At 50.3% G+C, this 16031-nt stretch overlaps 1 protein-coding gene across 2 annotated transcripts; it reads right to left on the reverse strand.

Moving 5' to 3' along the window:
* Nucleotides 1-3422: 3422 nt before the first annotated feature.
* On the reverse strand, nt 3423-6437 carry LOC125509098. Of its 2 annotated transcripts, none has more exons than XM_048673978.1 (5): nt 6101-6437; nt 5816-5998; nt 5442-5564; nt 4245-4388; nt 3423-4147 (listed from the first exon to the last, which is right to left on the reverse strand). In XM_048673978.1, exons 1-5 carry the CDS (start codon nt 6209-6211, stop codon nt 3674-3676), a joined length of 1035 nt encoding a protein of 344 aa, XP_048529935.1. In that variant the 5' UTR covers nt 6212-6437; the 3' UTR covers nt 3423-3673. The 2 variants fall into 2 exon arrangements, with proteins under 2 accessions (XP_048529935.1, XP_048529936.1); XM_048673979.1 differs by having other exon boundaries at nt 6081-6437.
* Between the last annotated feature and the right edge of the window lie 9594 nt (nt 6438-16031).

Consider the following 16031-nt stretch of genomic DNA (forward strand, 5'->3'; position numbering starts at 1 on the left):
ATACTCAAGGCAGCTTGATAGGTACGAGGCTCAGAAGCCGGATCAGCACGAGCAGCCGCCACACATGCAGCCAACCAAGCAACAGTACCATCATGGCGCTGTTTGGGCTGAAAAACACCACTGCGGCTCCGCGTATGTGGCCGTTGAGGAGCCAGAGAAACCACCGGAGAGGGCTCAGTCGATACTGAACTGAGCAACGGTGACGGTGACGGCGATGGAGACGCCTCGGCCAGCGACGGAGAAGCCAGCGACGGGGCAGCCTCATCCAGCACAGGCGATAGCCGGCCAGCAACAGAGGCAGGTGAACTCGGCCCAGGCGAAAGCGGCCTAGGCGACATCGGCGTAGCAGGCCGAGGGGGCGACGGAGCTGGTGTAGCAGGCCGAGGAGGCGAGGCCGACCCAGTTGCCAACCGAGGTACCGGGGACACCGCGCCAGTCGGCAAGGGCATCACAGACAGCCCAGGCGCTGGTCCAGAGGCTAGAGGCGCCAAGTCACCTGGCATCGCTGGTTCGACCGAACGTGCATGAGCATGAGAATCGACGCCATGCAAGGGTGCACCCTTATCGTCATTAGGCGCAGGGGAGACCTACGAGGGAGACACTGGTGCCTCCAAGAGTTCAAGCCGAGCCCCGCGTCCAGTGCCTGCACCATGGTTAGGCAGCAAAATAGGAGAGTATGCAATATCATCAAATTGGTCAGAGGCAACAGAGGATGAATGCATAGATGGTGGTTCAGTAGTGGACACAGGAAGTTTGGCAAATGGAAAAACATGCGCATCAAACACGACATCCCGAGATATATAAACACGATTGGAGGGGACATGAAGACATTTGTAACCTTTATGAAGGGAGCTATAGCCAAGGAAGACACACTTCTTGGAACGAAACTCAAGCTTGCGCTTGTTATATGGACGAAGATGAGGCCAGCAAGCGCACCCAAACACCTTGAAGAAGGTATAATCAGGTTGTTCATTAAGGGGAACTTTTATGGGAGTCTTCATGTTCAAAACACGAGTGGGAGTACGGTTTATGAGGAAGCATGCAGTGGTGAGAGCATCACTCCAGAAGCGAAACGGAACCGATGCATGGGCCAGAAGAGTAAGACCAGTTTCAACAATGTGGCGATGCTTACGTTCCACAGAACCATTATGCTGATGTGTATGTGGACATACTAAACGATGAGCGATCCCAAGCGACTGAAAGAAGGAGTTGAGATTGCGATACTCACCCCCCCAGTCCGACTGAACATAAACAATTTTGTGCTTGAGAAGACGTTCAACATGTTTTTGAAACTGAACAACGATATCAAACACATCAGATTTGCGTTTAATAAGATAAAGCCAGGTAAAGCAACTATAAGCATCAACGGAACTGATATAATAATTGTGACCACTGACAGAAGTCTGAGCAGGACCCCATACATCTGAAAATACAAGTTCTAAAGGATGTTTCACCTCACGACTAGACTCCGAAAAAGGAAGTTGATGACTCTTCCCCTGCTGACAAGCATCACACACTGTTACATCTTTATTACTAGATATGCTAGGAAGCTTATGACGATGCAAAACATGACGAACGATAGGTGTGGCTGGGTGACCAAGACGAGCATGCCACTGTGACGAAGATACCCGAACTCCACTGAACACACGAGCGACATCAGGATGCTCCAAACGATAGAGGCCCTGGCACAACCGCCCGCTAAGAAGAGTGTCCCTCGTGCCCCGATCCTTAATAAAAAGATCAAAGGGATGAAATTCACAAAGCACATTATTATCACGTGTGAGTTTAGGAACTGAAAGAAGATTGCGTGTCACAGAAGGAACTCTAAGCACATTACGAAGCTGAAGACTCCTATTTGCATGCCTAGTAAGAACCGGCTCAACCCTTCTAGATTCTTTAAAAATTGGCTAAGATTAAGGAAGGGTGTTAGACTGTATAGTTTCTGTATATGTATACATATGATGTAATGTTGTATACTCCTTCATTATATATATATATATATATATATGATAGGCCACCCGTAAAGGGTTGAGCCGGTTCCCCCAAATCTATTATCCTACACTCTCTTCCGCGCCTTCCTCCCCCGCGCTCTTGTTACCGCCGGGGTCGCTCGTCGTCGCCGGCTTCGGCGCGTGGTCCGCCACGCACTGGAACCGGCAGGATATCGGCTTCGGCTTCTGCTCCTCGATCATCAGCGCGCGAAGGCACCGCCTCGTCTTCGGCGGCGCCGGGGACGCCTCGCCGCTGCTCGCTGCTTGCGGCGGCGGTGTTCTTGACGGTTCCTCTGGCTTCTCCTCCCGCTCCTCCTTGCCCTGCCCCAGCGCAACACGATCCTCGTGCGTGTTCTTGATGTCCACGCGCACCCCGGGGTCGCCGGAGTTGCACGTGCTCTCCTCCATCGCCGAGTTGTTCACGCCCTGCACGTTGCTGTTCACGTTTGCGGCAACCGACGGCGGCCTCGCCGAGCGCTCCGGCTCATCGGTTCTTGGCAGTGGCGCGCCGCTGGGGCCGTTGCCGAGGACCATGCTCGCGCCGACGTTGTGGCCGGCCAGCGTGAAGACCCGGTACCCCTGGTTGCCGATGTCCGGCGGGCTCGGCGCCGGCGTCTCGCGGCCGGCCAGGCTCTTGAGGCCGTCCTCGATCTCCCGCCGGTACGGCGCGCGGGCGCCGTCGAAGAGGCGCGCCCTCGGGAAGCCGGAGATGGAGATCTTGGCGCCGTCATTCCCACGGTCGCCGCCCCCGCTCGTGCCCTGCTCTGGGCCCGTGGGCGGCGGTGGCGACCTCGAGAGCGTCAGCTCCAAGTCAGCCATGGCCGGCCTGGCTCCTCGTAGCCGCAGCGAGTCTAAAGCTTCAACAGCAACCGTGTCTGACTCGTCGGACGAGTCAGCCTGGATGGGGATGTCTTCCTCCACGGCGCGTGACGGAGGCGCTCGCCGTGCGGGCTCCGCCGGGGTTGGTGGGGGTGGACCGGGTGGCTGAGGTCGAGGCGGCAGTGGCATTGGCGGCCGCGGTTGCTGGCGCCACGACCCCACATTGCTTCTGTAAGGAAGCCAGAACCGGAACGGCTGCGGCTGAGGCGGCGGCATCGACGGCGGCCGTGGATGGTCGGACATGGCTGCCGCGCGGTTGATCAGTGGGCTATAGAATGCAAAAGCTGTGGTAGGGTGGTAGTTTCATAGGGCGACGTTGCCTTGAGCATGTGTAGTAAAGAAAGGAATTGGAGGCTTTCCTTGCCTTGAAGATTTGGAGAAGGATGGATGAACTAGCCCACAAGTTTTGGCCAGGTTTAGAGATTGGCATCTGGTTCATCTGGCCAGCTTCAGTTTTCATGAAACTTTGATTCACATGAGCTCACATCATCACACAGCAACACTGTAATTTTGTTAAAATATTTTAAAGAAATGTACTAGGCACGCCAAGCATGAAGATCAAGCAACTTCAGCTGCCCAGAAAGTTCAGAACTGCATATCAAACTGAACCAAAGTAATGATAGCTTCTGGTCGAAGTAGAATTTCATTTGTAACATCATCAAAACAATTATACACCATTCAACATCTCTATCTCAGACATGCTCATCCATAATCATGACCAGTAATCCAAAATTCGAGGAATGCTACACCATCAACACAAAACTGCAAACATATACACTAACTTAGTTATATATTGATCAGGCTTAATAGCTTATCCTGCCCCTATTGTCTTGTGTCAATCTAAGGGAACTTCCATGTCGTCCAGCTTTTCTTCTCTGTCGCCACCTTTCCTTAACATCATTACAATCTTCTGTTAGAACGTCTCCATTAACATCACGATTTTCTTCAGTATGCTCGTTGGCATCCCCATTGCTTGCCAGGCCTCGCAGCCGAGCAGTTTCCGCTATTAGGTCATTCACCAGCATCTCGGTCGTCCTTGTGGTAATCCCTCTCACATACCATGCGATGGGCTGTGGGGGCAACAGAGCAGGTTCAATAAGCTGATCCAAGGTAATGGCAGATCCAACTCTTCCTCTGCCAGCAGAACAAGAATCATATTCTTCCAGCGTATGTGGATCAAGAGGAAGGCATGCTTCCTTGTCAACAAATAGGGGCTCTATTTTCCAGCAACCCTCAAACTTCTTCATAAAACCACTTCGCCCTTGTTTGAACTTCACCTGCAAAACATTCATAGCACGAAACCATATATCATGGTATCAGAAAACAGATCGCACATGTTGCTAAAAGGCTTGTGGGAAAGTTTCAAGTTATTACAGTGTGATTTCTTCTGTCCTGGTCAACAAAAACATGGACTGACAAGATGCCAGACCACCAAAGGAATTTCCATATCGCTGCCTGTTCCACTTCAACTATCTGCCTCGACCCTTCATCAAGCAACACGTTCCTCGACACCACTTCCTGAAAATTAGAATGAACCGTGCATGGGTATTGGGTAAGATAACACAATTATTTCTCTAGAAGTGATTCCTTGGGTTGTTTAACTTTCAGGAAATCATGAACAATCACATGCATGCTGCATGTCCTCTCATGTTTTCTCTCAATGATTGCAATATAGCTACTCCGAACACATTCTGTACAGGAACACATAACTTTTTAAAAAAAGGGAAGCCCGGTGCATGTAGCTCCCGCTTGCGCAGGGTCCGGGGAAGGGTCCGACCACTTTGGGTCTATTGTACGCAACCTTTCCCTACATTTCTGCAAGAGGCTGTATCCAGGTAGACCTGGCCATGGGCAGCCCGGCCCGGTCGGCCCGACCCGGCCCAGCCTGACGTCGGGCCAGGCTCGGGCCTAGATTTCAAGCCCGAAGGCCAGGCCCAGGCCCGCCATATTAGCGCGTTAACGAAGAGGCCTGGCCCAAGGTCTGGCAGGCTTTTACACTGGCAGGCCGGGCTTGGGCCTGATTTTTAGGCCTGACGCCCGGGCCATGCCAGGCCCGGGCCTGGTTTTTTTGCATCGGGCTTGGTTAGGCCCGGCCCAAGGGATGGCCAGGTATATTTCCAGGTCACAAGGCAGCAGCTTTACCACTGCGCCAGGACAGGAACACATAACTTTGCGGGGAAAAAATCGCATTTCAGATTGTGTCATTCGACATACCGATAGACTTCAGGATACATTTATAGCACTTACAACCTTGCAGGCCAGCCAGTTAATTATCTGTTAAGTTAGTTAACGGGCATCAGATAAATGTATGAAGATAATACAATTTTCCGGGGAATTGCATCCCAATTTTTCCGGGGAATTGCATGACAGAACCACTTTGCTCTATACAATGACATAAATACAACAATGACTGAGTGCCTTGTCCGTATAACTAGTAGAACAACAGAAACTTTTTGAGAGACCAACACTTAAGAGCAACTTTAGAACAGAGCATCAAGCAGATCCCTTAACGGTCACAAGTCCATTCCACCTCAGTCATTAAGGTCATTCTAAGTAATTAACTGTACGCACCTTGATATTTTTGAACACTCTTTTGTTCTCCGGGTCAATTATAATGTTGTAAACTGCATCCGGTGGTAATCCTGCCTGAAATCTTAGATTGAGGTTGCAAAGAGAGCCTTGTGGCACAGTCACCTGTAAACATTGATTAGATAATGTAAGGTTAGGACATCAAATTAATTCCTAACAAGGATATCAAAATAATTCAATAATCTGGAAATAATTATGACCTACTGGAACATCAAACTCAGAGATGTTCCAATAAGAAGAATGATTTCCTTGTGTCCAATTTAATTTTCGAAATATATAAGCCCATCTTTTAACCTACAATACAAGCATTCCCAATCGCAATCCTTGTATCGCAACTCGTTATCAAATACTAGTACCTTGATTTCTGGAGGCTGATCAGTCCAACTAGGATTGTCCCTCCAAGCCTGGAGCTGCCGGTCCAAGCTAACCTCTGAAGCAGCAGCAGCGGTACATGCTACCCTCACCTTCTCTGGTGGCATTTGTGCCTTGATACCCCCGCCGCTAACACCATCCGTCTTCAAGAAACGCCCAAAATGTAGCTATCACAAGATCCAAACATGTCAGTTTACATCTGCCCAACCAATTTCGACCCCATCGATCGATAACAAAGGATCTCTTCACCTGATCAAGAAGCAACCAACCTTGAGAGAGCTCTGAATCTTATCCGGGATCCGCATGAGGCTATCGATAGGCTTCTGTAGCCAGCCGTCCGTCCGGAGGCTCACCCCCGGTTCTTGATTACTGCTTCCCATTAGAAAAAAAAAAACAGAGCGGGCACCTAATGCGCTGGAACAAGATCTAGCCTCGGGAAAAATGGGAGAAATGGGGATTCGGCTGAGGTGGCGACTGGCGCCGGAATGGGCGGACTGGAGGACGAGCACGCACTCCGGTAATCTTCGATTTCCCTTTTGCGATGAGTGGGAGGAAGCCAAGTGGAGCACGAGAGAGACCACGACTTCCGGAGCCCAGTCCTTTTCTTTGCCTGGTTCATCCAATCGCAATCCCAAGAGTGTTAAGAGCAACTCCAACTTGCCGGAAAAGAATTCAGTTTTGCTAATGCACGGGAAGAGATTAGATGCTTTGTGATTTGTGAATAATACGTGTCATCCGTTAGGGTGGGTCTCACCTGCTAACCGTGAGACCTGATTTTATATATTTTTTTCTAACTTGCCGACCTATTTCGTCTGTGTGCCCGTTCGGGTCAAAACAAACATAAAAATCGATCTAATACGTTGGTCTAAACAGACGTGCGTCCGCTCTTCGTTCGCCGCGCGACCCGTTCCTAGCTCAAATTTGGACCTCATTTGCGTCGGCGCGGACGCGAGCGACACCCGCCTGCTCCTCCCTCTGACCCGCCAGTCGGTGGCACATAGGTCATTCTCTTCCTCCCATCGACAGCAAGCCCCCGGCCGCCCCACCCTGTCGCCGCCGCCCAGTTCTGATGCCCTCGCTAGTAGTCTGCACCCACATACCTCTCCCACAACATGCCACCTTCCCACGTCATCGCCGCCACCACCGCCTCACCGCCGGGCCACCGCAGCTTCTTCCCCGACGTCGACGCAAGCACCACCTCGGCCCGGCGCGCCCAGCCAGCTCCTTCGACAACGCCAGCATGCTCGTCTGACGCCACCAGGCTCGCTAGACGTTGCCGAGCCAGCTACCTGGTCTAGGGGAGGCACACGTCTCTTCGCCGACCTACTTCTTCGATGACGCCCGTAAGCTGTTCGGCGATTTGCCCACAAGGTACAAATGGACTCCGCCGACGAGTTCTTTTTCCACAATTTTCTTTGCGACTCGGATGATTCTTCATCCGACGATGAGGAGATGGTGGCTGCTGTGTTGGTCGTCCATGACCACCTTAGTAGGCAGCGACCGTTGTTCCGGGGCTCGATACCGGGGCACACTCTGGCGTTTAATCGCAACCGAGAGAGAGGTTATTTTCTTCTTTGGAAGGACTACTTCGAGACACCCAACCCCCTCTTCAAACATCACCAATTTCGACGTCGTTTCTGTATGGCTAGGCATGTTTTCAACCGTATTCGGGAGGGGGTGGATGGATACAATAAGTATTTCGAGTGCAAGGAGGATGCCCTTGGAAAGATTGGCTTCTCCTCTTATCATAAATGCACTGCAGCTATCCGGATGCTTGCTACGGAGTTCCCAGTGATCTCATTGATGAGTACGTCCGTATGAACGAGTCTATGTGCCTAGACTCAATGTGCAAGTTCTGCAAGGCTGTGATTGCAGTGTTTGGCCTAAGTACTTGAGATAGCCAAATGTTGAAGATACAACCCGCTTGTTGACGAGAATGCTAGCAGGGGCTTCCCAGGGATGCTTAGTATAGCCTATATGCACTGAGAGTGGAAGAACTGCCCTTCTGCTTGGCAGGGACAGTATAGGGGCCATGTCAAAGCTTGCACCATCATACTTAAGGTTGTGGCTTCACAAGATCTCTGGATTTGGCACTCTTTTTTCGGCATGGCCGGATCTCACAATGATATCAATGTGCTTCAACGCTCTCCGGTGTTTGTATGTCTTGCCGAAGGCAACTGCCCGCCGGTGAATGTTAACATCAACGGCCACAACTACAATAAAGGATACTACCTAGCTGACGGTATCTATCCTCAGTGGACTACTCTTGTGAAGACAATCTCCAGCCCTGTAGGAGAGAAGAGGAGGAGATTTGCACAAGAGCAAGAGAGTGCTAGGAATATATGGATCATGCCTTTGGTGTTCTGCAATCTCGATGGGGCATCATTTGGTATACTGCTAGAACTTGGAGCACCAAGAAGTTATGGGAGGTGATGACTGTTTGTGTGATCATGCACAATATGATCGTAGAGGTTGAGCGCGCGGAACATATCTATGGCCAAGGGTTTTAGTTCCAGGATGACAATGTTGTGCCTGAGCATGGAGGAGCGGCAACGTTTGCACAATTCACCTAATTTCATCATCAAATGTGTGATTTGGAAACAACTGCAAAAATGATTTGGTTGAGTATATGTGGGCTCGCGTAGGCAACCAATAGATATATCTCTTTTTAAAATGTATTTGAGACAATTTAATTTTTATTGGCTTGTAAACTAAGATATATTTCTTTGGTTGTGAAACTATGTAAAATGTCTGTATTTTGTTTGAAAAACCGCGGCAAGCCGCCCGTGAGGGGGAAAATGGGTCGACACGTTGGGCGCACGGCCGATCCAAATAGAAAAAGGGACGGACATCGAGTTGCGGACAACCCAAACAGACAAAAAACAAATAAAGGGCGTGTCCGTTTGGATCGACGCGTTGGAGTTGCTCTAATTGCACAGAACCACAACTTCAGTCTAGCTTAGACTAGCACTGGTGCGCGTCGGTCCTAAACAAACGGTTTTTAACCCCTTTCCGTGATGACATTTGGAACTGTCACCAAGTGAGTGTGGGCGATAGGGGGTCCCTCCCACATGACCCAGGAACCGTCGGGGATAGGGCCCCTACAGTACTCCTACTTGTTTCTGCTCGTATTGCCATCGCAGTCGGTATTCTTTGGTGCTATGTTTACGATGCTCGGCCCATCACAAATGGTTCACTATTATATAACGTGTATGATGCGCGGCCCATCACAAACGGTTCACCATTAAGAAGATTAGCTAATCATCGTATGAGTGTCGGACATGATTACGAAACGTCAGACCGTCGTAACATCGTCGTACACGATAACTATCGCACGCGCTATCCTATGGTGCAACGTTTACGATGCATACTTCATCAGAAACAGTTCATGGTTGCGAATCGTGTACGATAAGGCAACTAACACAGACGTTTAGTTTGCCCGCACCGTTTGTGATATTGTCTGACATCGCACACGGTTTGCAAACGGCAACTATGTGCATGCTTGCACACATTTCCTCTCTGTGAACCGTCTTGAATTATGGTGCATATCGCAAACATTTGTGTTTTACCAACCATGTGTGCCGTAACAACCTGGAGAGCGTAATTTCACCCTAATTTAATTGCTGCTTTTCCAAATTATACCGGATTTGAATTTGAATTTGAATGTATGCTACAGCTTTATTCATATCCACCAGGTTCAAACAACCAATGCATTATTCGATTCATAGGTACATATGTTCAAGAATTACATAAGGACCAAATAAAGAATGATGAACCACAGTTGTATACTTGTACTATTAAAGACGGTAAAGAAAGAGGCAAAATATATTCTGGTTGCTGAACAAGGTGAAGCGGAATGCCCATATTGTGCCTTCCTCCATGTAGAAGGCACGCACGACTCTAGTCCAACCCCTTGTGATGGCCGACCGCCCATCCTTCACGGTCTTCATGAAAACATCTAGATAATCATCGTGTTCTGGTAGAAATACTTTAACCTTTGCATGCTCACCAATCATGTAGTTTGAGAGGTAATCTTGAGTAAACTGCTTTGGCAACCACTGCAAAGAAAAAAAGATTCAGACATTGTCATCTAACACAACTCATTATGGGTAGTAAAAAGAAGGCTGCAGAGTTCTTACTTACCATCTTGCAGTTCACTATTGTCTTGGATAAAATGTAAACAAATAGTTTAATTGTCATCTTTGGACCCATTTTACTAATAGTTTTATCAGCTTCCTCACTTGATGCTGGTTCATCGATATCTCATTGCCCCATACGCAGAAAGGGTCAAAGCGCGAATCTTTACCAATGACATATGTACTTAAAAGCACCAAGTTAATATTAGAAGCTAAACATCAATTGCACAATGATGTAGCGCAACACTCTTTTATAATATGTCTATATACATCTGTATATGGTAGTCCATTTGACTCTAAAAAGACAAATATTTAGGAATGGAGGAAGTATCTTATAACATCCAATATACTCACATATTAGATGAATTAACATATTATATTATGGGTCGGAAGGAGTTTAGTGCATTCTTACAATTATCGGCTGATTAACTGCTGCTGTACCCAGGGGTTACAGTTAGTTTGAGCTAGTTCGGGCTCAGATAGCCCTAAAGTATATCTAAACATGAGGGCTAGTTTGAGCTAGTTGCATCTATAACCCACCTAAAAAAACTATCCAACCCAAGAGGTGCTAATTGGAGCTAGTTCTCCTAGTGCATTTATTGTCAATCCAACCCTGCCATCCAAACAACTCTTTGGATGGAGTTAGTTCATGGTTAGTAATGAGCTAGAAACTAACTCTAACCTCTAGCTAAGTTGAGTATCCAAACAGGGTTGTGTTGTTGTTGTTGCTGCTGCTCTTCTACGTATATCTAGACATCATTAGAACATTAATGTAACACTCTTCCTTGTTGCTATGTAGCCTAGGATTGCATATTTAGACATTAAGTACAGTGCATGTTGCTATGTAGCCTCAGATATATTACATATGGCCCTAATTAACCTAACGATAAATGGGTTGCAGATATATTCAGTTAAAAGTCCGATTCACCGATTAGTCCTTTATCAGCCGCCGGCCTATATGGTACCAGCTACCGATATCTTGAATAGTGAGCAGATATAAGCCATGGGATGAAACTAACCTCGATGGAATAAATAAGGCATACTACACTACAAAAAAAGACACATCCGTGACATTTTGGGCCGAACGAATTTTTTTCTGTCATACTTATGACACATCTATGACGATAATTGTGACAAAACCCGGTATCATCATAGATGTGGTGGGCTCCTACTTCTATGACAAAAAATCATGACAGAAAATGGGTTTTTCGTCCTGGGCGAGCCGGAGATGCAGCTGCATGACATTCTTTGGGCCGTCCATGACGGAAAAAAACCATGATACAAGCGAGGGCGAGGAAAATATCAGGGTGTTCCCGGTTACGATGGGTGGTCGGGGCCGAGCGATGCATGTTTCTCTCATACACGCACGCGCGTGGGTGCGAGGCGTTGGGCTCTAATTGAACTCAAGCGAGGCGTTCGCCTACTGAACCCGAGCGATTGCATTGCACGCTACGCGTTACTGAACCCGAGCGATCGATCGATGGCTATTAACTGAACCCGATCGAGCGATTCCTTCGCTACTTCTGCTAACTGAAGCCGATCGATGCTGCCTCTGGATGAACAGTGAGCATTGCTGGGGGGGTTTGGATGAACAGTTCCCGGTGGGGGTGGATGAACAGGACCCCGTGGTATTGCCTCTGGATGAACAGGACCCCGATCGATCGAGCCGGTTGGGGCTGGATGAACAGGACCTCGTGGAGGGCTGGATGAACAGGACCACCCCATGGAGGGCTGGATGAACAGTAGACAGTGGAGGGCTGGATGAACAGTAGCCCGTGGAGGGGTGGTTGAACAGGAGCCCATGAAGAGGGCTGGTTGAATAGTAGCCAGTGGAGTAGCGCGCGGTGGAGGCTGGATGAACAGGAGCCCGTGGATGAACAGTCGCAGGTGGAGGCTGGAGGAGGTCGACGGTGGATGAACAGTAGCCCATGGAGGCTGTAGGGGGTCGACGGTGGAGATGAACAGTATCACGTGGAGTCCCGTTTTGCGGTACGCCACACCCCTCCCGATGAACAGGACCCCTGTTTCGACCGTAGCGCTCCAACACAAGTCTGTTTCCTCTGTTTTGAGGTACGCCACACCTCTCCCGATGAACAGGACCCCCGTTTCGACCGTAGGAGGTCTGTTTCCTCCGTTTTGCGGTACGTCAGGACCCTCCCGATGAACAGGATCCCGTTTCGAACGTGGCCGGTCGAACACAAGGCCGTTTCCTCCGTTGTGCGGTACGCCAGGCCTCGTTTCCATCAGCTGTTCCGTTCAAGCCCTCCCGATGAACATGACGACGCATTCCGTTCCGACCCAGCCGGTTGCCTCCCCATGAACACGATGACGACACAGTTTCTCCGTTCCGACCCAGCCATGTACACGAGCCTTGGCCATACGTATGCGCGAGTAGGCGTTCAAGACCCTGCCCGTATGTACGTACGTGGCCGTATTTTCTTTCTTGCACACTGACCGCTATACGTATGTGTACATGCTACGTGCACGTCTCTACATGGACCAGTATGTACGTACACGTTCGCGACCAGAATGACAACGCTACGTACGCTTCGACCAAGTGGGTCCCGACTGTCAGGCACTTCCTTGCGTGTGAAGATGTAGCTGGTGGGTCACAACAGTCAGGGGAGGAATCGTTTTTTTTCCCGGACGCACTTCCTTGCGTGCAAAGACGTACCTGGTGGGTCCCAACAGTCATGGGGGAAACGTTTTTTCATGAAATACGGTGGCCCATCCGGTGGGTCCCCCTGTCAGGTGGAGGAATAATTATTTTGTGCGTAATAAGGAGGCACTTCCTTGCGGCTGCCGTGGACCCAGTTGTCAGCCTCTCCACGTACAGTACTCTTCCGATGGAAGTTGGTCGTTGACCACATTGACCACGCCACGCCGAGAGCACCACGACGGTGGACGACGCTGAGGCCTAGGAATGGGACGACACGGAGCCGGGGAAGACGCGACAGTGGATACCCACGCGGAGAGGAGTACGAGGGTTCACTGGTTCGGCTGCGGTGTGAGGCTGCCGTCGCCGCAGAATAACAGGGGGTGTGGGTGAGTGGAGGGATGGCCTGGCCAGCGGTGGGAGTAGTAGGGGGCGGTGAGGCCTCCGCGGCAGCATAGCAGGCCACGCGAGGCAGGAGCAGGCAGCACGACCGGCGCTGCGTTGGGCGGCTGGAGCAAGAAGACCAGAGGTTGAAGAAGCATGATGGCCGTTGGATGGACGCCGTACAATCACTGCAGCTAGAATCGTTTATATTGACTAAGTTAACAAAGCCTTTGGTACGCGTCAACTTAGTAGGCCCACATGTCAGCTTCCGAAACGGTGCGCCCAGATGTCAGGGGGAGGAATCATTTTTTGAGCGGGTGAAGCTAGAATATCCGAGATTGAAGAAGAAGCACGGCATCCGTTGGATGGACATCCAACGGCCACTGCTGCTAGAATCGTGTGTTGACTATAAGTTGACAAAGCCTTGTATACGCGTCAACTCTCTTTTTTAGGGACACGTTAACTTAGTAAGGCCACAAGTGTGTGGCAAAGAACTTATAGCCCATTTAAGATTTGTAAAATGTGCAGCCAATTTTTGAATTCTAATGGAATTTACTACAGACCATTTATAGTTTGTTAAAAGTACAGCCCATTTCAACCAACCCTTCAAAACAGAATTCAATAAAATTTCCCACATTTTGATGGGATCCGAAATATTTTTATCCCGAAATTTCTAGTTAGATTAAATACAATTTCAATATAAATTTATATTACGTAAAAATCCAACAAAACATTGCGCTCGCAACAATTAATGAAATTAAAATTTTCAATATCCAAAAATAATATTTTATAAAGTAATTACGTGTTTGGTGCATTTTTATAGTTACTCCTCAGTTTTTATAATTACATCCCATTTATTATTTTTAAAGCCCATTTTCTTGTTAAGCCTAATGCATCCCTCCTAGGAAAAATTTGCAGTACAGTGGGGCGAAGAATAACAATTTGACCTTGCCTGGGTATTCCTAAAAAAAGTATAGCTGGGCTAGCCATTTTCAGCTTGAAAAAAATTAATATTTGGGCTGGATATCTGGCATGGGCTAGACGGGCCACAGCCCACCCAGTTAATACCTGCAGCGATGTTTTCGTTGTTGTTCAGAGGAGAAAAATTAATATCTGGGCTAAACATCACTGAAGAAAAACTCTGCAATGCTCACACCTCAAAAACACAAATACTGCTTGAGCTGCTTGGTCCCAGCCGTCGGTCGCTTCTTGTGCAATTCTCTCGTTTATTAACTACATAGGTTGACAATGGTGTGGGACCGTGATGTCAGGAAACCAGGAGGAAGCAAAAAAAATATAGTTTTATATACTAATAAGGAGGCACTTCGTACATGCGGCTATGGCCCTGGTGGGTCCTCACTGTCATCCTCTCCAAGTAAAGTCATCTCCTCATCCTCATGTCCGTTGACCATGTTGACAACGCGAGACGGCGGCGCCACGGCGAGCGCAACAACTCGAAGGACGACGGAGAGGGCCTCGCCGGCCCTACGAATGGTCTGATACAACATTGTCGTTCGCTTGTTCACCGGTGCTCGTTGAGGAGACGGAGGTTGCAGCACAGATCCTCCTACGCTGGTAGCTCTTCCTCCATTATGGCGTCGAAGTGCGGCCGCACCTGCTCTATGGTGAACACGGCATGAACCGGCTTGGACAGTGGCGCCGGTTCCTGGTCGGAAGTTACGTCCATCGTCTGATTGTCGTCGCTCAGCTCGGCGAGCTAGTTGGCGAGCCAGCATGTCCGGCTGCTGGACCGACCCGCTGCCAAGCACGAGTCTGACTGCCCTGGCCCACCCAGACTGCCTTCCTCGCCCGCGCGGGCTTTCCGCCTGAAACGGTCAGCGCCGCCTGCCCCGCTTCCCGGTGCAGGCGATTGCTCCGCCTTCAAACGTCACAAGTGCCGTCCGTCCGTCCTTTTGCCGCCCACATTAATGATATGCGGTTGCCGAGGCGGATACTCTAGCGCCACACGTCCGTCCCTCCGCCGCCCACCATTGCTATATAAACTGCTGCGCCGGCCATAGCCGCAGTCACCCGCATCCGTTCCCTTTCTCCTGTCCACACCACTACTGCCCACCATGGCTTCCTTGCGCTCTAGCGCTCTTCGGGACGGGCGGACGACGGACCACAAGGAGATGGCAGCCATTGCTGCCGACTGGCTGGCCGGCAGGCAGCTGGAGGACGACGACGTCCCAATTGAGAACATGTGGTAGTCGACGATCCGGCGCCAACCCCCTCCTCCGTGCCATCCTCGCCAGTGCATTGCACCATGACCATCGGCGAGGCCCGTGCCCAATATATGGACACGGTGAGGCAGAAGCGTGAGGACCAGTTCCGGGAGGCATAGGCCGACGCCACCTACAAGCTACAACCACCATCTCCTCCAGGAGCACCTGCAGGCGGAGGAGCAGATCGCCGCGGAGCGGGCGGAGCAGGAGGCGTTGCTCGACTCGTATCGCTCCACCCGCGAGGGCCGCCTCGAGCGCTGGTGGTACCACATGCGGGTGGCTGAGGCGCTGTTTGGCGAGACCGAGGACGAGGCAGAGGATAATGGCGGCTCCGACGAGTCCCTGCTCCGCTGGCGTCGACGAGTCCCTGCTCCGCCGAGGCCCCGTGGAGCCAACAACGAGGTAGAGGACACCACCGGCTCTGCCGAGGCCCCACCCTACCGGTAATGAGGGGGAGGATTTCCCCCGCTCCACCGAGGCGCCGCCTGCCGGCAACGAGACAGAGGACATCGCCGGATCCGCCGAGGCCCCGCCCCACTGCCAACAAGGCCGTGCCACACAGATAACGAGGAAGAGTAGAACACGGTAGGTCGCCGCTGCTCGGGTCCAAGTAAGGCCACCACTGCTACCCTCCGGTTGCTGGCACTGAGCTGTACATCATGGAGAAATTCTATGATTACAAGATGATTGAAGACTGCTCCGTGGTTGAGCAAGCTCATGAGATACAGTCATTTGCTAGAGAACTTGAGCACTTCAGTTGTATGCTACCGGACATAGGTGTGTAGCTTCAGTTAATTAA

This window comes from Triticum urartu, chromosome 5 (genome assembly GCF_003073215.2).
Source record: "Triticum urartu cultivar G1812 chromosome 5, Tu2.1, whole genome shotgun sequence".
Taxonomy (NCBI): domain Eukaryota; kingdom Viridiplantae; phylum Streptophyta; class Magnoliopsida; order Poales; family Poaceae; genus Triticum; species Triticum urartu.

Bases quoted from the DNA above. Each gene is read 5' to 3' on its own strand.
- LOC125509098 (XM_048673978.1), bottom strand. From the start codon at position 6,211: ATGGGAAGCAGTAATCAAGAACCGGGGGTGAGCCTCCGGACGGACGGC. The intron at 5,565-5,815 runs GTACTAGTATTT...CAATGTTTACAG, and splicing joins ATCAGCCTCCAGAAATCAAG to GTGACTGTGCCACAAGGCTC. The intron at 4,389-5,441 runs GTGCGTACAGTT...TCTAATTTTCAG, and splicing joins GAGTGTTCAAAAATATCAAG to GAAGTGGTGTCGAGGAACGT.